This window comes from Magnolia sinica, chromosome 4 (genome assembly GCF_029962835.1).
Source record: "Magnolia sinica isolate HGM2019 chromosome 4, MsV1, whole genome shotgun sequence".
NCBI lineage: Eukaryota > Viridiplantae > Streptophyta > Magnoliopsida > Magnoliales > Magnoliaceae > Magnolia > Magnolia sinica.
The window spans coordinates 89,977,187-90,002,383 of NC_080576.1; the positions used below are offsets into that span (position 1 = coordinate 89,977,187).

The 25,197-nt window shown below is 40.5% G+C and overlaps 1 protein-coding gene across 1 annotated transcript; it reads left to right on the forward strand.

Annotated features, from left to right (window-relative positions):
* Positions 1 to 222: 222 nt before the first annotated feature.
* Positions 223 to 23,599, forward strand: LOC131243360 (protein disulfide-isomerase 5-1). The gene is made up of 4 exons (XM_058242674.1): positions 223 to 431; positions 12,676 to 12,734; positions 12,913 to 13,088; positions 23,030 to 23,599. The coding sequence occupies exons 1-4, from the start codon at positions 315 to 317 to the stop codon at positions 23,122 to 23,124; spliced, it is 447 nt and encodes a 148-aa protein (XP_058098657.1). The 5' UTR covers positions 223 to 314; the 3' UTR covers positions 23,125 to 23,599.
* The last annotated feature ends 1,598 nt before the right edge of the window (positions 23,600 to 25,197 follow it).

The window sequence follows — 25,197 nt, forward strand, 5'->3', positions numbered from 1 at the left end:
AGAATAAACATTCCGTGGGCCCCTAAGAAGTTTTCAATGGTAGGGATTCAATCACCACTGTTTCGTACAGTGTGGTCCAAAAAAAATTTGGATCTGCTTCATTTTTAGGATCATACCACAAAATAACGTATAAAAACAGATAGACGGTGTGGATGTAAGGAAAATATATCAAGGTGGGCCCCACAGTCGGGGATCCACCCACCTCGGTGGATCAAGCCGCGCCACAGTGGGGCAGATTGGCGTTGCCTGAAATTGAGAATGAAAAAAAGAGGGAAGGAAACAAAGGAAGACAGATCGCCGATCGTAGAAGCGCCATGACCGTCCGTTGCAGCTCTTTTCTTCTCGTATTCTTGCTGTTCTCGTGTTCCTGTATCTTACCCTCTGCAAGGGCTGAGGTTATCACCCTCACAGCTGATACCTTCGCAGACAAGGTATTTTCCCTGCCCTAGATGCTTCTCTTCCCTTCTCTTCCAGTAGTCTCTCCTTCTGCCCGATCCAGTCCGTTCATCTGGAAGACCCCACCATAGATGGGTTACATGGAAAAAATCTCACTCATCAGAGATTGAACCTTCTATAACTTGAGTTAGAAATGATTGTCCAGGAGAACAGTTTCCGACTCGCCTTGTATGTTTGGATGAGCACTGAGGTTTTTCCATGTGCGTATATACGGTGGAAGCTTCTACACGAACGGTCTGGATGATTGCGAGGTGGGGCGGTAGGGCGAGCAGCTTGGACTTGTCTCCTCTAGGGGCGAGTCTGTATTTGGTAAGATTTAATTGATTCTTATTTCATTTATGATTGATGATTCAAGAAAAAAAGAAAAGAAAAAAATGTTAGGTTAGTTCTGTTACCCTCTAGGTGGTTATGGAAGATTATTTGAACATGATCGAACAGATTTGGGAATTCTGATCAGCAGAAAAAGAATTTGGAAATTTTCTGAGGAATTGGTGTTTGTTTAGGAATAGATCTCGAATGGGTTTCGGTGGGCATATCAGTGTCCACCGAAACCAATACGCGTATCGGCCGTGACATGGTCTTCTTCTTCTTCTTTTTTTTTTCTGGCTAAAAAATCAGGAAAAATGTAGGCAAATCCAAAATATTTAGAGGATTCCAAATATGTATTCTCTTTGTTTGGTTTTTACCATGTTTATGATGGCTTAACGGTCCACTCTTTAGTGAGAATGTTGTCTTGGGCTATCTGGATTTCATGAACTTGAAGTGCTTAGACTAACTGCAGATTGGCTCGAAATTCATGCAAACTATCATACTTATCCCACTAATGCACATCCCTAAGCATTTAACATTATCCCTCAAGTATTTTTAAGAAAAAAAAATTACAATTAAAATTTGAATGAAAACATCCCTAAACATTTAACATCATTCACTCCAATAGATTCCTTCTGCATATAGGAGCCCAAATCACCTCATTCCGTTTGATAGAGTAACAATGAGCAACCATGATATTCAAATTCATTGATATTCATACACTCTAATCCTTCTACCTCCTTCCTCTAATCCATATTTCTTAACTATGACTTGTTTCCATAAATGACCTTCCTCCCCACCAAGCCGCTAAAGCCATTTCCCAATGGCGCAAACTTCATCAATTCCAAATTCTTATGCCCGTTCCCTGCTCTTAAAATGGTTTGCACATGTCCTCCATTTTGTTAAATGGAATTTATGCTTTTCTTCAGCTCCTTGCCATAGAAATTCTCACCTAATTTTATCTAAGTGATCTAAAATCAACTTTGGGCATCTAATGACATAAAATAAATTAGGAGATTAGATATAGTTGCTTTTATCAACGTCAATCGCCCCCTAAGGACAAATGCCTTCTTTTCCAACATGATAACTTTCTTTCAAACATTTCCACCACCTTATCCCACAAATGTTTAGCTAGTTTTCCTATACAAAGTGGTAAGCCTAAATAGGTTGAAGGAAATGAGGTTGACGGACAACCAAAGATTCTAGCATATTCATCCACCTCTTTCTTAGATAAATGTATCCTCAACAGTTCACATTTACTTATGTTCACCCTTATACCTGAAACTGCTTCAAAACAAAAAATAACTTTCCTTAAGTTATCCACCTTTGTTACATATGCATCACAAAATAGAATCGTACAATCTGCATATTGTAAACATGACACTTGAAAGTTGAAACTCTCACTTATCCACCTTAAAACCTTTTATAAGTTTTGTTTCTACTCGTTCAAGTATACAACTTAAAGCCTCCATCACTACTACAAATAGATACGGTAATAATAGGTCCTCTTGCCTCAAACCCCTTGATGCCGAACAATAGCCTTTTGGAGATCCATTTACTAACATCAAAAACCTAGCTGACTTGACACAGGCCTGTTTGCATCCATTTTCTCCCTTTCTAATTACACCTTAAGCGAAGAAAAATCCCTATCAACATAATCATATGCCTTTTCTATGTCCAATTTACAAACTATTTTATTTTTTTTTCTTTTCTGTGTCGAGAATCAATGACTTCATACGTAATCAGTGCACTATCCATTATTTGCCTACCTACTAGAAAAGCACCCCGCGACTTAGAAATCACCCCACTTAGTACATCTTGAAACCTTTAAGCCAATATCTTAGTTAATATTTTATATGGATTGCCAAGCAGGATGGTTTGAAGTCTTGCAAACTCTCCACTCGTTTCTTTTTTGGAACCAAAGCAATGAACGTAGTACTCAATTCAACTGCTATTTTACCTAAATCATGAAACTTGTTTATAAAAGCAATTAGGTCTTCTTTAATCAATTCACAAAATTCTTGATACAAAGTTATAGGGAAACCTTCCAGACCTGGATCTTTATCTTTTTCTTACTCATCAATCGCCATTTAATTTCTTCTTCCGAAAATGGCTTCTCCAAACATACTGCCTCCACATTCAGAATTGCATAAGAGAGAAGATTATCTAATTTTGGCCTAGACCACTACTCTCCAGAAAGTAGATCATTATTAAAATCCACCATAGCATCACACTTCTTTGTTTTTTTCCTTTATCCTCGCTCCCTTCACATCTACACTTTTGATTTTATTCACTCTTGCTTGAGTACTAGCCATTGCATGAAAAAAACTAGTGTTTCTATCCCATTCCTTGAGCCAAATTGCTCTAGACCCAGCCTCCATCTGATTTCATCATCCCTTAACATTGCATTATATTTAGCATTATAAACCTCACAACATGCCAACTCCTCTACTGATAATTCTCCTCCCTCCTCTGTAATGTCTATAGCATTATAAACCTCCATCTGATTTCATCATCCCTTAACATTGCATTATATTTAGCATTATAAACCTCACAACATGCCAACTCCTCTACTAATAATTCTCCTCCCTCCTCTGTAATGTCTATAGCTTGATTTCTTGTAACACTAAAGCCATTTCCACCTCTCTACTACCAAGTACATTTTTCCCACACAATAATTTTTTTTCAACCCCTCAACTTTTGAAATAAAGAGAAACCTGCATAGCCCTATACCTTTAGTGATGCCCACTAATTCTTAATAAGATCCTTGAAACCTTTAACCACAAACCATACTAGTTTGAACTTAAACGGAAGCGGCCCCCAATTTTCTTGCTCCACCTCTAAAAATATTGGACAATGATCAGAAATCGGTTTAGGTAAACCCCTTTGATGCACTGACTGAAATTTCTCCCCCCATTTAAAAGATATAAAAAATTGATCCAAGTTGGACTTCACTACCTTTTCTTGGCCATTTGTCTACTCATACTTACCTTCACCCATTTAGCTAAGTAAAGGTCACACATGTATGAAGGACTTCAATTTCCTTGACACGTGAAGATATAAACAATTCTTCCTCACGAGAGCTCTTGTCCACTCTAGCGAGAGACTCTCCAGTCAAATTGAGAAATAACTTTCCACATGGTGCTTTGACAACCACTCTCCATCAACCCCTTCCTTGTGCCGCTCTTATCCTGTATGTCATTGATTATGCTGACATCATCAGCCCCTCGAGACGCTCCATCGCACCCCCAGGGCCCACCACCTCCTAGCTAATTCGTTGCTCACACGTATCCTTCTCCCACCTACCCCTCTTGATCATTCTCCTCCTGCCGGAGCAACAATTCTATATGGACTTTGAGGTTGAGGACCTCTGCTCCATCCTTGTATGAATGCCCCAATCAACCCAAGCATCATCGGAGACCTGAGAAGATGTCAGAGAAGATATCAGAGGTAGTTAGAGATGCGGGAGACCGTCTTTGTGCCTCGGGGACGAACACTATGGAAGAAACCCCTTATGGAAAATCTATTCAAGCGGAGACAATCGAGGGCGTTCATTTAAAAGAGAAAAGTGTAGGAGGAGAATGGACTCACATAACAAGGAGGAACTCGAAAGATTCACAGTCAAGGATAAAGACGAGAGATGTGGCTAGCTATCCGACATTGTTTTTCAAGGGTTTCCCAGAAGGGTGGCTACTCATCAACTTTTTGAGAGTGTTCGGGAAAGCTAGAGCAGTAATGGATGTGGTGCTGCCCAAAAACAAGGTAAATGGGTCCATTAGGGGTTTCACGTTGGTAAGAATGAGCTCGGAAAAAGAGTTACACAAGGCAAGCAAACACTAAATGGCAAAAGTTTTGGGGGTGCAAAAATTCTGGTCAAGAGGGCGAGATTTGGACTGGAACTCAAACGCAAATGCAAAATAGGAGGAGGCTCAGACAACCCGAAACCAAGCCAAACGGTACAAAAGCGCCCTTATTCGAGCCGATCCTACCATCAGGGAACATCCACCTTCAAGGAGGTGCTACTAAATCCAATAGGGAATCCCGATCCATAGAAAGAATATACTCACAAAGACGATTGTAGACAAAAGGAGGAGACAGGAAGAGAAGAGGTGAAAACAGCTCAAATCGAGGAAAGGCCGATTTTGATAAATCAAGATAACTTCAATCAATCCAAATGCGCTCTAAGGGATTCTGTGGTGGTGATCACTAAAGAGGGAGCATCGATAACCTCAGTAAGGAGTTGGTTAGAGGAAATTGGAGGGATCTCAACGAAATCATACTCAATCAAACCCATCGGCTTCAACAAACTCTGGATCATATCGTGCCCAGGTTATAATATGGATTTCCTGATTATGGCAGGGGCACTTCGTACAAACGGCCCGGTATCCAGGGTCCAGAGATGGGAAGAATATTCAGCGTTCAGATATGAAGAAGTTTGGTTACTGGTCTGGTCAGTTCCGCTAGAGTTGTGGAATGGAGATTTTTTTTTTTTTGGAAAGCAACATCCCGGCTGGGAGATCGCATCGAACTAGATCCCAAAACAAAGTTAGGTGAGGAGATGGGAGTTATCAGAGCTCAGATTAGGAGAAGGAAAGGCATATCGCTGCCACCCTATATCCAGTTCTTGGCCGACGAGCGAAGTGTCTTTTTGCCAGTGCAATAGGAGGCTAAGGACGATCCCATCCCTAGATGGGGTGATCTTTGGATGTGCAGAGAGAAGGATTCTTTGTTGCCAGCGGCAAAGATAGCAAGGATGGACGATGGAGGTACACGAATGCAGTGCTCTGCAGGAACACCGAATTATAGCGAGTCATCAGATCCATACACTGCTAGACTACCTAACTTTGCGTGTAACACACGTCTGCACCCAAACACTAGCAACGGGCACGTGGTGAGCACATAAAAAGATCGTCAGCGTCGAGTTTTAGCTACTCCCGCGGCTGCCAACTGTCCAGGATCGATGGCTAGTATCCTTGCACTGTCGCACATGTGGATGGTTGAGATATCTCCTCGAGATCCCCCCGCTACGAGGGTGCGAGTTTCAACACGTAGCAGCCTCGGTATCGACTATCGGAAGGATCGACATTCTAAAGGTTGCTTCGGATCGTCCTTGGGGTCGGTCTTGGATGCCTCGGACCCACCGAGCCTGAAACCCTTAAACCTCAACCTTTCCTTATACGCGCAACCAAACTCCGAACGTCGAATCGTTCTTAGAGCTTCAATGTCGGATATATCGAGCCATATTTCGGAGCTGGAGCCTCTTTCCTATCCAATGGAAACAATGTCGACGGAAAGGGGAATGCATCTCGAACCCATCAGAGCTTATCTATCGTCGTCTTCGGAGAGTGCGGACTCCTCTGAACTTCATTCTCCCCGATCTATGATTCATTCGGATGATATGTTAGATCAAGCTCTCATACCTTTGTTCCACGAAGATACTGGGGAAGGAATCATAGAAGTGGATCCTCTTCAAATGACGGTGGGAAGAGTAACAGAAGGAATGGGGGAAGAACGTCTGATAAGGTTGGAAGTCGAAGATCATAGGGCATAGATAGTCCAGAATATTTAGAAGAAGAAGTGGATTAGGGATGATATGGGCCATGTGGGGAGATCGATAGAACTTTCGTTTGGAGATCATCCGGAAGATTTCATAACCTTATTCAATTGCATTGAGTCCCGAGGTTGACCTCTTGCAGTGTCAAAATCCCCAAGAAAAGTCCAAATCAAGTCAAGCAACAACAAGGAATTACACAGCCTTGTATCCACTCTAAACTCATTCAACGGAAATGATTTGGAAAGGGTTAAAGGAGGTCGTCATGGAACGTTAGAGGGGGCTTATAAAAGACATGTGGTAGAAGCAAGGCAGACATTATTTGCATACAGGAAACCAAGGTTCAAAATTTCAATATCAAGCTAATGGGTTCTCTGTGGAAGGTGAAAGACGTGAAATGGGAGGTCTTGAATGCAGTAGGAAGCATGGGAGGCATCCTGGTGGCGTGGAATTCGACAGCATGGTCTCTGGAGCAGAGTTGGAACGGAAACTTCGCAGTTTCGGTAATTCTCAAAGAGGTATACTCCAACTTTCGCTGTCTCATTACTTTTGTTTATGGTCCAAATCAAGAACAAAAAAGGAAACTATTCTAGGAGCTGAATGCAGCTAGGCAGAAGTTCAACGGGCCCTGGTGTATAGGAGGAGACTTCAACATAACGCTTTATGCGGAGGAAAAATCCAACGAGGGTAAAGTGACTGTGGCAATGCGATCTTTCTCACATTGGATCGATGTCCAGGCATTGGTAGACTTGCCGCTGCTTGGAGCCAAATTTACCTGGTTGAAGGAACGTGCTAACCCAAAATTTGCAAGGCTGGATAGATCCTTCGTTTCGACAGAATGGCTTGAATCGTTCCCGCTTGTTTCTTAATCTCTTCTCCCTAGACCCACGTCAGATCATAGCCCGGTAATCCTCTCGATCAATGAAGATAACTGGGGGTCGAAGCCATTCAGATTTGATATTTCCTGGTTGAAGATAGAAGGCTTTTAGCAACAGATAAAAGAATGGTGGTCAGGGTTCAAAGTAGATGGCTATGCTGGTTTCAGAATATGCAAGAATTTAAAGCTTTTGAAGGAAAAGATTAAAGAGTGGAAGATAGTTGATCTCCGTAAAAGGGAGTTGGAAACTAGCGCAATGCTTGCTGAATTACAGTCGATTGATTCTGATGCTGAAGTAGACTTAATCTCAGTGGAAAGATGGAACAGAAGAGCTCAATTAATTCAAAGTTTCTCAACTAGGGTGCTAGCAGAGGAAATTTCCTGGAAATAGAAGTCATGGAGCAAATGGATAAAAGAAGGGGATAAAAATACAAAATTTTTCCACAACATTGCTAGCACGCGTGCAAGAGACAACAAAATCAGCAGCTTAATGGTGAATGGGGTTCGAACAGAGGAGAAACAAGGCATTTCTGAAGAGGTGATCAGATACTTCATCCATCTCCTTCACACATAAGGGTGGCACAGACCAAAATTAGATCATCTTCACGTTGATCATCTCTCAGAAGAGGATGCAAAGTCTCTCGAATCACAATTTACGCTTGCTGAAGTAAAGGAGGCGATGAAAGATTTGGAAGGAGACAAAGCTCCTCGACCAGATGGGTATCCGTTTACATTTTTCCAGACTTTTTGGGAAATTTTAGAGGGAGATGTAATGGCGTTTATCAGCAAATTCCATGAAAGAGGTTAGTTATCTAAAGAACTTGGAGCTTCCTTCCTAGCTCTGATTCCTAAGATTCTAAGTGCAGATTCCTTGCAAGACTTTAGATTGATCAGCTTACTTGGTGGTCCATATAAGATTTTGGCAAAAGTTTTGGCGTCTAGATTGAGAGGGTGATGGGAAAAATCATATCAGATAATCAAAATGCATTTATCCCGGGAAGACAAATAATAGATAGTGCTTTGATCATGTATGGATCTCTAGATTCGAGTCATAAATTTGGATCCAAAAGTCTCTTATGCAAGCTAGATCTAGAGAAGGCCTACGATCACGTCGATTGGGATTTTCTTCAATAATGCTGCAAAGGATGGGTTTTGGGGTCAAGTGGCAAAGATGGATTAAGGAATGTGTGGGATCTGCTTTCTTCTCGGTCCTTCTTAATGGCTCTCCCAAAGGTTTTTTCAACAGCTCTAGGGGTCTGCGACAAGGGAACCCCTCTGTCTCCATTTCTCTTCCTAATAGTGGGGGTTCTCCAGAATGCTGAAAAAAGGGCAAGACACTGGTATTATTACCGGATGCAAAATTGAAGGAATGGATTCTCCAATATCTCATAATTCGTAGATGATACTTTATTATTCTGTGAAGCTAATCAGGACAAAATCAGCAATCACCGCACGATAATCCGATGTTTCGAGGCAGTATCGGGTCTCAAAGTTAATTTCTCCAAGTCGAAAATGTTTGGTGTCAACACGGACGAAGCAGAGATAACACATTTTGCTGATTTTTTTGATTGTGTGATGGGAAGACTTTTGACCACGTTTGTCAGCCTTCCATTATGTGTGGGAAAGCCTACAAAGTTCTTATGGGAAAAAGTCATAGATAGATTTGAGATATATCTTACTAGATGGAAATGCAGATATTTATCCTTGGGTGGTCGTCTTACCATGATAAAAGCGACGCTTTCAAAGCTGCCCCTATATTTCATGTCCTTGTTCAAATTCTGGGTGCAATTCTAGATAGGCTTGAAAGATTAAGACGAGACTTTCTATGGTATGGAAGGGACAATAAGAAGAAATTCCACTTGGTTGACTGGAAGGTGGTGTGCCAACAAGTTCAAGAAGGCGGTGCAGGTGTTAAAAATCTCAAGAGTATGAACCGGGCCCTTTTAGGCAAGTGGACTTGGAGACTTGGAACATAAAACGGTTCTTTATGGAACTCGTTGGTAAAGAGTAAATACCGTCAATTAGAAGGAGGGTGGTGGCCGAAAGACTCAGCCTATAGAGCATCTGCTTTATGGAAAGGAGTGTTATCTATGAAGCAGGAGGTCCTCAAAGGTATCAGTTTTATCATTGGAAAAGGTGATAATACTCGTTTTTGGGAAGATATTTGGGTGGGAGAAGCAGCCCTAAAAGAAGATTTCCCGAACATCTATCGCCTCACTCCCAATCGGTCTATAATGGTAGCTGACAGTTATTACATTCATGGGAACGATATAGTGTGAAACCTTTCTTGTGGAAGAAATCTCCATTATAGGGAGATTGAAGAGTTTACGGCTCTTCTTAGTCGCATTAGCAGTGGGAAACTAGATCGGCTTGGTTCAGATAGGCCGATGTGGGGATTCGACAAATCTGGTACCCTCTCAGTCAAATCCTTTTACAACTTCATCTGTAGGAAATCCGATGTTACAGAAGAGATTATGACAGATAAAGTGTGGAAATATAAGCTCCCCCCAAAGATTGCAGCATTTGACTGGTTAGTTGGTAAAAGGAAGGTATTGACAGTTGATAATTTGAGGAAAAATGGAATGATTATCACCAATATTTGCCTTTGTTGTATGGCCAATGAAGAATCGGTGGATCACCTGTTCAAACATTGCCCTTCATCAGTCAGATTTGGCCAATTATTTTTTCTTGGTTCGATATATCCTGGTCTCTTCCGGATTCAACGGGTCGGTTACTTAAAGCCTGGCATGGCGTTACCCTTGGAAAGCAATGAACCTGGGTATGGAGAATGGCCCTTCTTGCCGCCTGGTGGTCGGTGTGGGAAGAAAGGAATGGGAGGTTTTTTAATGGCGATTCCAATGCGATGGGGTCCATAGTGAAAAGAATTCATCATTATATTATAGTGGACCTCCAATGTAGTTCATTTAAAGGATCGTAATCTGTTTTTGTTCGGAGGGTAATTGATCTGCTATCTCAGCGGGTTGATTTCCTCCTTGTAATCTCTTCCCCTCTTAATGCAAGTTTTTGTTATCTTAAAAAAAAAAATAAAAATAATTCTATATGCCTTCATCTGTTTTGACTGAGGCCGCCATTATTGCTGCTTCGGAAGAGATGCCCTTCTTCCCGCAACGAAGATTTTCATGAAAAATCTTTCAGTGACTTTTTGCAGAACCTATTTCCTCCACCACTTTGATTGCGATCGTATCTTCTCCGACCACAATTGCAACTTTCTCTGGTACCAGATCTTGTTTCTTTCGTCTTATGCAGATAAGAGCATATCACAACATCTCATAACATTCAGACAGAGGTTCAATCCCCAGCTTCCCAAGGCAAGAACCCACCACATCAAACACTTCGCTAAGTTGATGGTGTAACATATATACATGCATCCATGCATGTCTAACCAACCATCCATCCATCCATTCCACACACACACACAAATGCATGATCCATCCATCCATCCATACATACACTAATGCATCAATCCATCCATGCATACATACACTAATGCATTTGTCCATCCATGCATACATACATATACACATATATGATCCATCCATCCATCCAACCATCCATGCATGCATGCATACATACATACATACTAACACATACATGAGCATGACCCATCCATCCATCCATCTATATATGCACACATACATGCATGCATGCATTTATGACAAAATCATATGTTCATGGAAGAAATAATTCTTGAAAATGGAAAAATAATTTTTAAAAATTTTGTTATTTTTAAATATTCATTTATTTTTAAATAGAAAAATACATCCATTTATTGGACCCCAGCAATCATGAACATGCAATTATAAATAAGGAAAAAGTTAAAGAAACATATATCCAAAAAATTAGGTCAAAATTATTTTTTGGATATTAAACAGTTTTTAAAATTATTTGTCGAAAATTTAAATAATTATTTTAAAAAAATAGAAAAAAAAAATTGAACTCTCATCAACATATAAAAAATGGGGCTATCAATTACTTAATTTAGGCAGGAAAATGGGAAAAAATGGATTTCCCATTTCCCCCTATTTCGACTCTTAAATCGTTGGATTTTCAACTCAAATCCATGAGAAAATTAAAGGCAAAATCATTACAATGCAATATTATATTCCTTCGTGGTTCTGGCTGACCGAGCTTTTGATCTGCAATTTCTCTCACAAATGGGAGATTCGATTAACGAGGAATAGAGATGACATGCTGAAATTCACCCCCACTTGGATTTGGGAACAAAAAAATTTAAAAAAAAAAAAAAAACTCTTCTTCTTCTTCTTCTTCTTCTTCTTTTTTTGATTTTTTTTTTCTTGAATTTCCACTGAATAACACAGTTGTTGAAATAGAGGGGGGTTGACTTGTATCAGCGAAACAAGCGACTTCTAGAATTTATACACATGAGAAGCTGATGATATCTTAGGGATATTTTCGGTTATCGATACATGGAAAAATGATAGTTTTCTGTGGAATCGGAATTTGCTGATGTGGATTTTGGCGATATCGATATATCGGAACACTGTTGGGGATAAAATGTCTTATTCTGTCTGTTTTTCTGCATAAATGAATTAGAAAAACCATGGACAAGCTGTTTGTCCCAGACAGCTCGTACCTGACACAACTAGGGCTGTACATGAACCGAGTTAGCTCGGTTAGCTCGCTCGACTTGACTCGAAAAAGCTTGATTCGACTCGAAAAAGCTCGATTCAACTCAGTTCGAAATTGAGTTCGAGCTAAGTCAAGATAATTTTTTGAGCTCGAAAAAATTTCGAACTGAGTTTGAGCTTGACTTGACTCGGATCAAACCCAACTCGAATCGAACTCAGATCGAACCAGTTTGGTGACTCGGTTACTTTGATATTGATGTTGCTCACCAAGTGTTTGATGAAATGACTCAACGAAGTGTGGCTGGTGGCAAGGAAGGTATGTATATGAAACCAATACCCTTTTTTTCTTGATTTTTATGTTGCTTACAAGGTGTTTGATGAAATACCTGTAAAACCATTGCTGCTGTTTTACATACAACGAGATTTTGAAGGTGCAGTCCATGTGTTTGTGAAAATGTTGCACCAGCGAACTTGGCTTGAACTCGGCTCGAACTGGCCCGATCTGCTGACCGAACCAAGCCGAGCTGGCCAGTTAGGCTCGAGGACCGAGCCAAGCCGAGTTCGAGCTAGGGTCAGCAAGTGGCTGAGCCGAGTCGAGCTGTGCCAAGCTCGACTCGGTTCGACTCGTGTATACCTCTAGACACAACTATGCTTGCAATCCGAACAGCCACTAAATACTAGCGCCAAATGCTTTCCCATGAATTTATAGCAAGTGATTAGTTCCTTCTGTGGATGCTTCAATGTATTATGTTGAATAATGTAGTGGAAATGCTTCCTTGTATTTACTTTCCTGAGTTCGTAATATTTCATGGTAAGATGCATTGGTATGAGCACTGTCCAAGGCTTCATTTTCTTTGTTCTGTCTCAATTAGGTGAAGGAGAAGAGCACTGTGTGGTTCGTGCAGTTCTGTGTCCCTTGGTGTAAATATTGGTAATATTTTATGTTTTTTTTTTTTTTTTAAACCTGTGTTATTTGGCTTATGGGAAGCATGATTCCAAAATTTGGCGATGCCTATGGGTCTGCTTAACAGCTTCTTGTACATATTATGGAATTTACTCGAATAGCGTTTTATTGTTCTTTAACTGCTAATGTCCACCTTACCTTTCAGTAAGAAGTTGGGCTCATTGTGGGAGGACTTGGGGAGGGCTGTGGAAGGGGAAGATGAGATTGAGATAGGGCAGGTTGATTGCAGTACAAGTAAATCAGTATGTACCAAAGTCGATATTCATTCTTATCCTACATTTAAGGTCTTCTACGATGGAGAAGAATTCGCAAAATATAAAGGTAATTTTCAGCAGCATGTTACATGCAAGGTGTTATAATAACTGCATATTCTTTAAGTACTCATTGGGATCATTGGTATTTTGATGATTAAGGTTTAATAAGGGGATCTGTCTCCATTTGCTGTTCTCTCTGGCCCATACATTTGCTTGAAACATTATGTAGAAATGGTAACTATTTGGTTGCATACGTATTTAAGCACTTCTTAGTTGGGAAAAAAGACACTTCAGCTGAATTAGACGATGCCGACAATGCCATAGCATTGGAACTCTTCAGAAAAGGGCACTACATTCCATAGATATCCAAATCAATTTTTATTTTATTTTTTTTTGAAGGATGACAACTTTATTAGAAAGCGGCAAGGCTGAAAGAATGCACAACAAAACAAAAGTGAAACAAAAAGAGAAACGAAAAAGATAAATTACAAAGGCAGTAGCTCAACTCACTCTACTACTATAGAGAGCAATAGAAAAAACACCCTTGGAAGAACCACATTTGTCTTGGAAACATCTGTTGTTTCTTTCAGCCCAAATAGCCAAAAGACCAGCCAAGAGGAACAACCTCCATCTTCTCCTTGACATCGCTGCCATTGAACAAACAAGTCCGAGATCGATTCTGGTAGCACCCAATTGACTCCAAAGTGATCCAATACATAGTGCCATACTTCCCTAGAACAAAGGACAATGAATAAATAAATGATTCATGGACTACTCCTCTTTCTAGCAAAGATAGCAAGCATTCACAACAATGATGCCCCTTCTCTATAGATTATCAATGGTTAAAACTCTGTTCCCACCCGTGAGCCAACCGAAAGCCTCCACCTTTGACGGGGCCCCTAGAACCAGATAGGGAAAGTATGGGCATTGGCTTCACTTTGAATATAACCTAATAGAGCTGGACTGGACACGAACCAAGCCAACTCGAAAGCTCCGCTCAGATTGGTTTGAAAAAGCTTGGCTTGGATTGGTTCAAGTAAAAGTTCAAACCAAACCAAGCCTTGGTGTCAAGCTCGTTTAAAAAACAAACCAAGCTCAAACTAGGGTAATACTAGCTCATATCGGCTCAAAGCTTGGCTTGATTCAGCTCAGTTTGATTCGGCTCGTAGATTGTATGTACACTGTTTCTTGTGGTGTGATCCACTTGAGCTTTGGGTATGATTTAATTTTGGGATCATCTCCTAAAATGATATGTAAAAACAGATGGACGGCATGGATAATACATATACATGACGACGTGGATAATACATATACATGAACGCACACTGTTTCCTGTGGTTTGTTCAAACTTGGCTCGGTTCGGCTCGTCTTGGCTCGGATATTTGGACCAAACCAAGCTCAAACAGTTGGGATAGGCTCAAAGCTTGGCTCGTGTAAAGCTCGAATAGGGGGTGTCACATAAACAAGCCAAACCAAACTTGGGTCAAACTCAGTTCGGCTCAGCTCGTGTACAACTCTGTAACTTAATAAGCAGCCGTAAAGTAATTTTTTCGCACAATATTTTCTTTTTCAATGCCCAACTTTTAAAATAAAGAGAAACCTGCATAGCCCTATACCTTTTAGTGATGCCCACTAATTCTTAAGAAGATCCTTGAAACCTTTAACTGCAAACCATGCTAGTTTGAACTTAAATGGAAGCAGCCCCCAATTTTCTTCTTCCACCTCTAAAAATATTGGACAATGATTAGACATCTGGTTAGGTAAACCCCTTTGATGCATTGATTGAAATTTCTCTCTCTCTCTCTCCCCCCCAATTAAAAAGATATAAAAAATTGATCCAAGTTGGACTTCACAACCTTTTCTTGGCCATTTGTCTACATATACTCACCTTCACCCATTTAGCTAAGAAAAGGACGCACACGTGTGAAGGACTTCAATTTCTGCAGGAGAGCTCCTGTTCACCTGAGCGAGAGGCACTCCACTCAAATTGGGAAATAGCTTTCCACGCGGTGATTTGATAACCAGTCTCTATCAACCCCTTCCTCGTGCCACTCTTCTCCTGTAAGTTATTGACTATGCTGACATCATCAGCCCCTCGAGACACCCCATCGCCCCTCCCCCCCACCCCCCAATGGTCAAGATAGACCTCCACATTGATGGTCCTCTGTAAAGCGGAATGTGTTTGGGCCACCACCCCAAAGCCCTCTACCCCATACTCTCGAACCAACACTTCATTTCGTAAACCCTCGCTCTTCGCGTCGAACCTCCAAATCCATTTTTCCGGTAGGGCATGTTTCGTTAATTTGAGATCTCGAATACCCACTCCCCCTTCCTCCTTCGACTTGCAAATGTCAGGCCACTTTGTGAGATGTATTTTTTCTTTGAATCCCCCCTTGCCACAAGAAGGCCCTCTGAAGTTTTTCTAGACTAGAGATCACTCCTTTTGGGCATTTGAACAGAGACATGAAATACAACGGGAAATTAGATGGGACTATTTTAATCAAAAGAACTCTCTCTCCCCCCAAGGATAGATATCTACTCTTCCAAGATGACAACCTTTTTTCGAACCTCTATAACTAAATGCCAAAGCGACTTGTATAGTTTACCAATGAATAATGGAATGCCTAAGCAAGAGGATGGAAAGAATCCCACCTTACACCCAAATAAATGCGCGAAAGATTCCACTTTTTCCTTCAGCAACCTAATACCCAATAATTCAGAGTTCTGGAGATTAATTGTAAGACCCAAGACTGTTTAGTGCAGGGGCATTTTCACACCGGGCTCGAGTGGGGTGGCCTGTGTGAAGTAGGGACATGTGAGGCAGGACCCATGTGAAGTGGGGCCCACGAGGGGGGTTCGTCTGAGGGCCTAACCTGGGCTATGAGATAAGGGGATTGATTAACCACGCTCTATTAGTTTGAGCGGGGGCATACTCTGGGTGGGTGTTTCGTGTGAGGCGAGACCCATGTGAAGTGGGGCCCACGAGGGGGGTTCGGCTGATGGCCTGACCTGGGCTATGAGATAAAGGGATTGATTCACCACGCTCTATCAGTTCGAGCTTTTAGAGCAAGTGGTTAGTTGTCTCGCGTCATTGTTTTAAAACAATATATTGCCTTTTGAAGATTATCGACTAGGACAACATCCGCCTCACAAAAAAGTATTGTATCGTCCACAAACTAAAGATGTGACACCTGAAAATCCCCTCCGTCTACCTTGAACCCGTTGAATAAACATTCCCAAACCCCTTTTGCTAGCATCCTGCTTAGGACGTCAGCTACAACAACAAAAAAGAAAGGAGAGAGCAGATCTTCTTGCCTTTAGACCTCTAGAGGATTTGAAAAAACCATAGGGAGAACCATGGCTAAGTATTGAGAACTTGGCCAACTCCAAACATTCCTTTATCCAGCTTCTCCACTTTACACCACAACCCATATGACCCAACAAATAGTCAAGAAATGCCCAATTTACATGATCATAAGCTGTCTCCGAATCTAGCTTGCATACTACACCTCTACCGCCTTCCTTGTGACGTGAATTAATAGTTTCATTAGCAATAAGGGAGCTTTCTAAAATCTGCCTCCCTTCCGCAAAAGCCCCTTGCTCTTTGGATATCAATCCTCCCAACACGAATCTAAATCTGGTTGCCAATATCTTTGCAAGAATCATGTAGGGAGATGAAATAAGGCTAATCGGCTGGAAATCCTTCATGCATTCCGCCCCTTCTTAGGGATGAGTGCAATAAATGTCGCACCCAACTCCGAAGCAAGCTTATCGTTCATATTAAACTCACAACAAAAAGCCACAAGATCTGAGCTAATAGTTTCCCAAAACATTTGAAAAAATGCTAGTGAAAGCCATCTGGGCCTGGAGCCTTGTCCCCACCCATCACTTTAACGATAGATCTGACCTCCTCAGAAATTTCCTTTTCTAGAGATTCTGCTTCTTCGCATGACATTGACGGAAACTGGAGCTGATCTAATTTCGGCCTTTGCAAACTTGAATCTGATAGCAGATATCTTAATAGGACATAATAGCTTCACAAACTCGCTCTTTACCTTCAATCCGGTTTCCATCTTCCACCATCAATTCAATCCTATTTGAACAAGCCCTAGCACTGGCATAGCCATGAAAAAACTTAGTGTTATTATCCCCTGCTTTGAGCCAATTGGCTTGCGATCACTGTTTCCACTTTATTTTTTCGTCCTTTAAGAAGTTATTGTAATCTTTCCGAATTGCTTCCCTTCTATCTCTTTCCATGTCAGATAAAACAGCACCTTCCTCTTTGATGTCCAAAGCTTCAATTTCCTCTAGTAGGCTTTCCATCAATGATTCTCTATTTTGAAAGAATTCCTTCCAGCAAGAAATTTTACCTTCAAGGAGACGTAACTTTTGAAACAACACAAAACCTGGCTGACCTGAAATATGAAATGAATCCCACCAACAGATCACTAATTCTTTGAAGCCTTCTGCTTGAATCCATGCAGGTTCAAACCTGAATGGTCTTGGACCCCAGCTTTCCAATTCCTCTTCTAACATTACCGGGTAATGATTGGATATGGGCTTAGGTAAGCCTCTTTGAGAAGACAAAGGATAGCGATCTATCCACTGGCCGAAACCAGGAAACGGTCGAGCTTTGATTGAATTGGGTTGGTTTGGCCATTTGACCACGTAAATCTGACCCCTCCAATTGGCATATCAACCAGACCATTTCAGCAAATCCATTCTGAAAAGGCCTGCATGCTTTGAGTAGGATCCCCCCCCTAATGACTTTTCATAAGGAAATCTCGTAACGTTAAAGTCACCTCCGATGCACCACGGAAGGCCCCATTTAGACCCAACCGAGTCTAACTCTGCCCAAAACTGCCCCCTTAATGACGGAACATTTGGACCATATGCTGCCGAAAAGACCCAAGCAAAACGTGAAGCTTTTTTTTTTTTTTACACACGCACACACCCCCACACACTCACGCTACATGCACACACGCACGCCGTGGGATTTCACCACCATGGGTACTTGAACCCTTGACCCGGTGTTGAAACTCTAAGGAGTCTACCACCCGGGTAAGAGTAAGGACCCGCAAAACGTGAAGCTCTATCATGCAACAGTAGGCTTAAGGAGAACTCACCTGTCCAATTATCCTCCATAGACCAATGCGCCGAGTTCCAAATGATTAAAACGCCTCCTGCTGAGCCAACCACATCTTTCGCTATCTATTCGCTATCCATTATTTTTGTGGACCTCTCCACACATCATTTACCACCCTTTGATCCATTACTGTGATTTTAGTTTCTTGGATTGCCATTACCTGCGCCTTAAACTTTTTGCGAATAGCCTGGATTTGGACTCGTTTTTGGAGACAGCCCATACCCCTAACATTCCAAGATAAAATCTAGGTGGATCACCCTTTTAGCCCTTGTCCCTGATTGGCCTACCAGATATCCTGATGGATTATCATAATTAACCGAGCACTCTAGTCCCTTCAGCTCCTTGCGGCCTCTGGGAGAGGCCATAGCTGCAGCTAGCTGAGCTTCCTTTTCTTTCTGAATACCCCTTTCTCGAATTGTATGAAAAATCGTCACATAGTCCTCGCAATCCCCAAACTTGACACCGAGTAATCTCCCAATTTTCCCCAGAGCCTCCCGAGTCCACCTCATTCCTTGGGATATTGAAGTGTGGCCCATTCCTTCCTTCCCATTTACCATCTGAAAGTTTGCCTCACCAACCACCTGGATTGGGGTGACGACGACAGCTGCTTCAAGGGAAACGTCTGAATTCATAACTGAAATCATTTGATTTTGTTCTTTTGTGGGTTTGGGCTCCTCTGAATTCGTGATCAGAATCATCTGATTTTGTAAGTTTGCGATTTCGGGCACCTGGAATCTCTGCTCTGCTACTTCCATCTGAGATCCCTGTTGGGTAACATATTTGATAACAGCAACTTCCTGATTAACTTGATAAACTGGCATCGATTTCATAACATGAGTCCCCTCATACCTAAAGCAGTTGAACCAATCTTCCTGCTTTGTTAGCATCAATCTGCATCAAATCTTCTTGAAGTCCAGCAGTGCTAATGTGAGCACCTTAATACAATGATTTAAATATCAGTATGGTTGCAAGTATCACACCCTTGGGATATGGTAACATATTGGTATCGCGTGTGAAATATCACATGTATTGCAGAATGTATCACTGTTTTTGGAAAACATTGGGAAATTGATCGAATTTTTTAATGAAACTTTAGGAGATGTTAAAAAGGACATTATTATATGCTTAGAATTCAAAAGATCACAAGAACATATAATAAGTATCCTTTGTTATATGGTCCTAAACTATGCACTGTCCAACGTAATTGATGCAATTATATCCAAAATCAGTTCATTGAATGTATATTTCTATAACGCATATAATTTATTAGCACATTGAACGTATTAATTAGTTGCATTAAATTTGTTCTACAACGTATTGTGCATTTATTTTAAATATATATATTATTTATTTATTTATTAATTATAATTTTTAAATTTAAATTTATTTTTGAAAATAAATAAATGAGTGTGGTTGATACTAAGATCAACATACACATCAATACACAAAATATTAGTAACAAATTTTGGTTGGTTGGTGTAATTTCAAAAAATATATATTTTTTAGTTTTCGATATTTTTAATTTAATAGTAAATTTTTTTCAAAAATTCCAAAAATGTCAATTTGTAGATCAGCCTATAAGCACTTTCATAGATTTTTTGACACTTTAATTGAAAGTTAAATGGGTGAAATCCGGAAAATTTTGGATTTTCCTCAAATTCCCCCTATTTTCTTCAAAATAAAAAATCAGATGTAAAAATCCAAGATTGAGAATACATGCAACATCATGGATTACTAAGTTGGTTCCACCTATTCTAAGCAATTTAAACAAGAAAAAACACTGTAAATGAAAAAAAAAAAAAAACAATTAGGTTATGGTTCGTCTTCGCTCTCTGATCATGATTTTCCCACCCAAATCCTTTTTTTAAAAAAACCTCCAAACAACTCAAAATGACTGGTCAAAATCCTTTTAGGAATGTAAACCACAAAAAAGAGAGGAGACGAACCCCGCAAAGGGGCTATTTCTGTTGATATCATCAATACATATTGCATGTATTGACGATATTGGAGACTTTATACTGCGAGATATTGAAAATATCATTATGTACATGTATTACCACTAGATTGTGATATATTGGGCAATACAAGGGAATTTTACAGCTCTCCACTGGCTTCGTATTGGTTCATGTGATACTATACTATCGATATTTAAAATCATTGCCATAGACATCATTTACACAAGTAGGAAACTATCTTATGCTTCTTTTGTCTACACAAATTGTCTCCCTCTTAAACATTTGGTGTTTCGTGCTGCTACATTAGTCCTAAAATTTGCATGTAATCTGATGCAGCCAATCCATGTGAAATCTTCACCTTAGTAACAATTCTAGGTGTATGCCACTCAAGTATAGCTTTCACCTTGCTTCATCCACCCGAATTATATCTTTGTTGACAACATTGCCCATGAAGATAAGGTTGTTGGTCATAAAAGCACTCATTCAAGTTTGCATACGTTTCCCGTTTGCAACATTGTTACTACCTCCTATAAATGTCATGCATGCTTCTCGATGTGCCAAAAATAAGGATGTTGGCTAAATACACGGATAATAAACTTTCCAATGAATAAATGTAGCACTTGGTCCCAGTGTTTAAAAATGTGCTTGAGGCATATATGCTAAGGTGCCTCAAGGAAGTAATGATTCCCAGGGTGTACCCACCGAGTTGCATTGCGCGTGAGGCATATGCCTCGTAAAGAAGGCGTATGCAGCAGGAAGAGCCATAAACCTCTTCGTGCCTTCCTTTTTACACAGCCCTTTCACTATTGTTTTCTAAATGATGAAAATGTCCTTATTTATACTATTACTTGTTGCCTTCTTATCATTAAAGAAATAACGAAGGACTTTTGAGGGGCAAAATTGTACTGGTGACACTCTGGCGATGGCTGGTCAGAACAAAAAATATGTTCTTTTTCTTTTTTTTCATTGGTTGACTTACCCCTCAAGAGAAAATACACCAAACCCAAGGGACATCAACTATGAGAAACAAACAAGATATCAAAAAAAAAAAAAAAATCAAAGAACTATCTATCTAATACAAAGAACTGGAAGCCCCAACCTTTTTATGAAAAGAGCTGATTCTGTCTGATTAGGAACCTGTTGAATAGAATGGAAGAAACTGTCTTGGACTTGCACCCAGGATTAACCAAAGAGTCCTACTCTGTTCCCTTCTCTGAACATATGAACAAGGTGCCTACAATTTCCTTCCTGAGGTGGAATACTTGAAGTCTTGAACCCACCATGGCCACCCATCCTCTTTTGACCATAACTCAACCACAAATTTGTTTCAATCACAACATTTTCGAAAGCCAATTGTGAATTCAGTTTCAAGTCATAAAATAAAGATTGAACCTCAACAACTGAACAAAGCCCAAAAAATGTAGAGTGTACCCATATAATCCTGCCATTGTAATCACATAGAATGCCACCTCCTCCACTAAGACCTGGATTTCCTAATGCCACCTACCGCTCATTAGGTGAGCTTTTAGAGACACTAGCATGTGTGAGTGATCCAGGGTTTGATCCCTAGGTAGTGTTACCTTTCCCGTGCCCCCGGGAGGACATTTACACGTAACTCTAACAACCTTCCTTGTGAGCAAATGTCTCAATGGAATCCAATAATGTGAATAGACATGGATTTAGAAAAAGAACAGCCCTGAAAATCAAATACCCTGTCTGATCGTAACTTCTGATTCCAGTTAGCATTTTTAGCACAAACAAAGGCATCAGAGTGATATTTTCCTTCTCGTTGAATTTCTTTACCCGAGCTCCTAACAGCTGAACAATGGAAGAACAAAACCAAGCTTGAGACGACAAGGTCGACACCATACTAAACCATAAATGGCAGTGAGAGAGGAGATCATCGGCAACAAAGGGAATGTCTAATAGGAGGCTAAAATGTTCCAAACAAATGCAGTCAGCCTACCAGCACTGAGAACATGATTCACTGGTTCTAAATTAGAATTATTGCAGCAGCAACATTTGGATGGGGACTAAATTCCAAGTCTTTGAATATTATTGTCATTCGGAAGGCAATTTCTCCATGCTTGCCAAAAGAAAGCACCTATCACCACCAGAATATCATTATTTCTAACTCAATGGCTCCGTTGAAAGATCGGCCTGTGATTCCAAACAATATTCCATGCAATTTTAACTGAGAAAAAAGAAACTGGCATGGGAGTCCATACCAGTCTATTTTTCATACCATGAAAGCTCAAACTGTATGTGACTCCAAATAACCATTCAACAAGTTGACATTCCATACACCAGCTGTGTTTTTCATACCATGGAATGGGCTTTCTGAACCCTGTTTTGCCAATGCACTATTAATATTTGCCAACTTCATCATGATTACTTCTCGCCTTTGGCATCTCTGAAATTGGATCCCATCCTGTTGACAAGAGGGTTGTTTTTCTAATACCGCTAGAGAGGTTAATGAGATTGCTGATTCTCTTGCCAAGTTAGGGAGTGATGAGAGGGTCACTAGAAGTCGGCTCATTCTTGCTCGATTGATGTTTTTCTTTTAAAACTTGCAACCTTTCAAAGCGAAAACTGTATTTAAGGCCCCATTCTAGGTAAGTAAGCAAGCCTTCACATCCCTTCCATCCCTGCCTAGATCCAAGTCCTTTTAGTTCTTCCTCTTATCCTCCTTTCAGTCTCTATAGGACTGCAGTAAATATCTAGGACCACAGTAGATACTAGATGGGACTTTGTTATTGTGGCCTCAGATCACCATGCGGATTCTCAATATTATACTTCTGAGCTGCCCCTTGAGATACTGGTGATTGCCCACTTGGAAGAATTGTTTACACATGGGAATTGCTTAAATTCAAGGATCTGATTTTTCACACCTAATGTATGTATCAGGTACAAAGGATGTTGAATCACTTAAAGCATTCGTCTTGGAAGAAGCGGAGAAAGCAGCAAGTGGGCAGCTGGTCGATGATAAGGATGAGTTGTGATAGCTTCTTGACATGTGTTCCCATCTGTTTTTCTGCTGTAGCATAGCATATTCATGAAGAAAACAAAGATCCTGATGTCCTTTTCTGCATTTCCCTTCACAAGTGTGATTAGGATGATCCATTTGAAGGACCATTGGTATTAGTCTTTCTTTTTTGCATACTCACTTCAAACATTGTTTCTTGCAATTGGCAATGATGTAGAGGGGTTCCATTCGGGTGGTAGCAGTACAGGGGCTGGGCTGATTCCGAACCTGTAAGGGGAGGTAAAAGGTGAGACTGATTCCCTTTCATCACTTACTGTTTCTGAGGGCTGGAATTGCAGATAAGTTAATGCACACTGGATTTTCTAATAGTCGTGTGAAGATGGTAGGCTGGAATCTAGCAGCATTTCAAAATTTCAAATTCTCAAAAGTCTACATTAAAATCTAAGGATAACCCTCCCATAATTTATGAATGATGAGAGAATAAGTGTTCAGTTGAAGCAGTATTGTCTACGACACCTGTTTTATGCAGCGCGTACCACACCCAAGCTCCTCAGGGCCCGTCATGTTGTATTTGGGTAATCCACTCTGTCCATCAGATTCAGGACCCTTATGTTAACATGTAAAGACAAAAGATAAGCCTGATGTTAAACTAAGATGGGCCACACAACTGGGAACAATGTAAAATGGCAACCAAAACCTTTAGTTTTTGGTGGTGTGGCTCGACTGAGTTCTGTGTCAGGCTGATTCTTTTTTTCCCCTTCATCTTAGCCAGTCAATGAATGGCTTTGATGAAATATACACTCCATGGTGGCCCAATGGCCAACACAAAAACCTATGGTTGCCATCCCATAGCAATTGTTCCCTGTGGTGTGGCTCACCTAAGTTGTGGATCCAGCTGATTCTTGGCCCTGGAGCCTAGCATCGAGGGGGCCCCTGATGAACAGAGTGGATGTCCCACAAAAAAACATGGTGGGCTGACAGAGCTTTATTGTTGTAGGCACTACATAAAACAGGGTGTTGTTGAGGATACAGTCATGTTCGGTTGGTAAAAACAATCATTTCCCATAAATTATTCATTGGGATCCCAAGTAGATCTCCTTAAAACAAATGGATGGTTGTGATGATTTTTTATTTTTAATTTTTAAAGATGCTGAATGTTTATATATTTGTTGAGTTCTCAATGAGACCTGGTGACTCTTGAATTAATCACAATCTATTGCAATATCTTGCATCAATTATTCATGCAGCAACTATATGGCCTTTAGTGTTGGGGTATGTGTTCCGAGGCTCCCAAACTTTATAATGTGCCCCATGTTGCATGATCCACACAATTGAACTGATGCGTCCCACAACAGATGTGGATACCCACAAATTTTCAGGACCAAAAGATTCCAGCCATCTGAACTTTTACCCCTTCTCAGTTGAATGTGGACTCGTATGGTTTATTTTCTTTTATTTTCTATTCTTTTTTCCACAACTCACTATTTATAGGTTGATCTTTAAATTCTGGGAGATTTTTAGGACCCCTGTTGTTGACATTGGGACACAGAAGCATGTGCCCCACCTGTATAGATGCTATATACATGCTGAGTTACAGGATCTGATAATTCCTTTTGTATTGGAAGTATATTCAACCTTGTTAGAAGATTCTTCGAGCCAGTTTGGATTCAAGGAATCCTGGGTAAAGAAATCAATTATGCAGCATTTTAAGAATTCTCCCTTTTCCATGCAATCCAAGCAGTAGACATCTGAAATGATTGTGAAATTCTTTTCTTTTCCCTTGCATTCCTCCAATCGATACACTTGTGGTGTGTTTGGATTGTCGATTAATACCTGGTAAAAGAAGAGAATTTCACAGTTGCTGAAAAGAAATTCAACATTCATGGAAAAGTATTTCTCCCATTTCCATGCAATTCAAACAGTGGACATTTACAAAGAGAGTAGGACACGATGTAGAGACAGAGTAGGTCTGTACATCTATTTTCATAGTGTTAATATTCACCACATAAGTATTTTACCTATTTTATCTATTTATATTTTTTTTGTTGGAGAGATAATTAGTGTTTTACCATGTTTGCTATATTAGTGT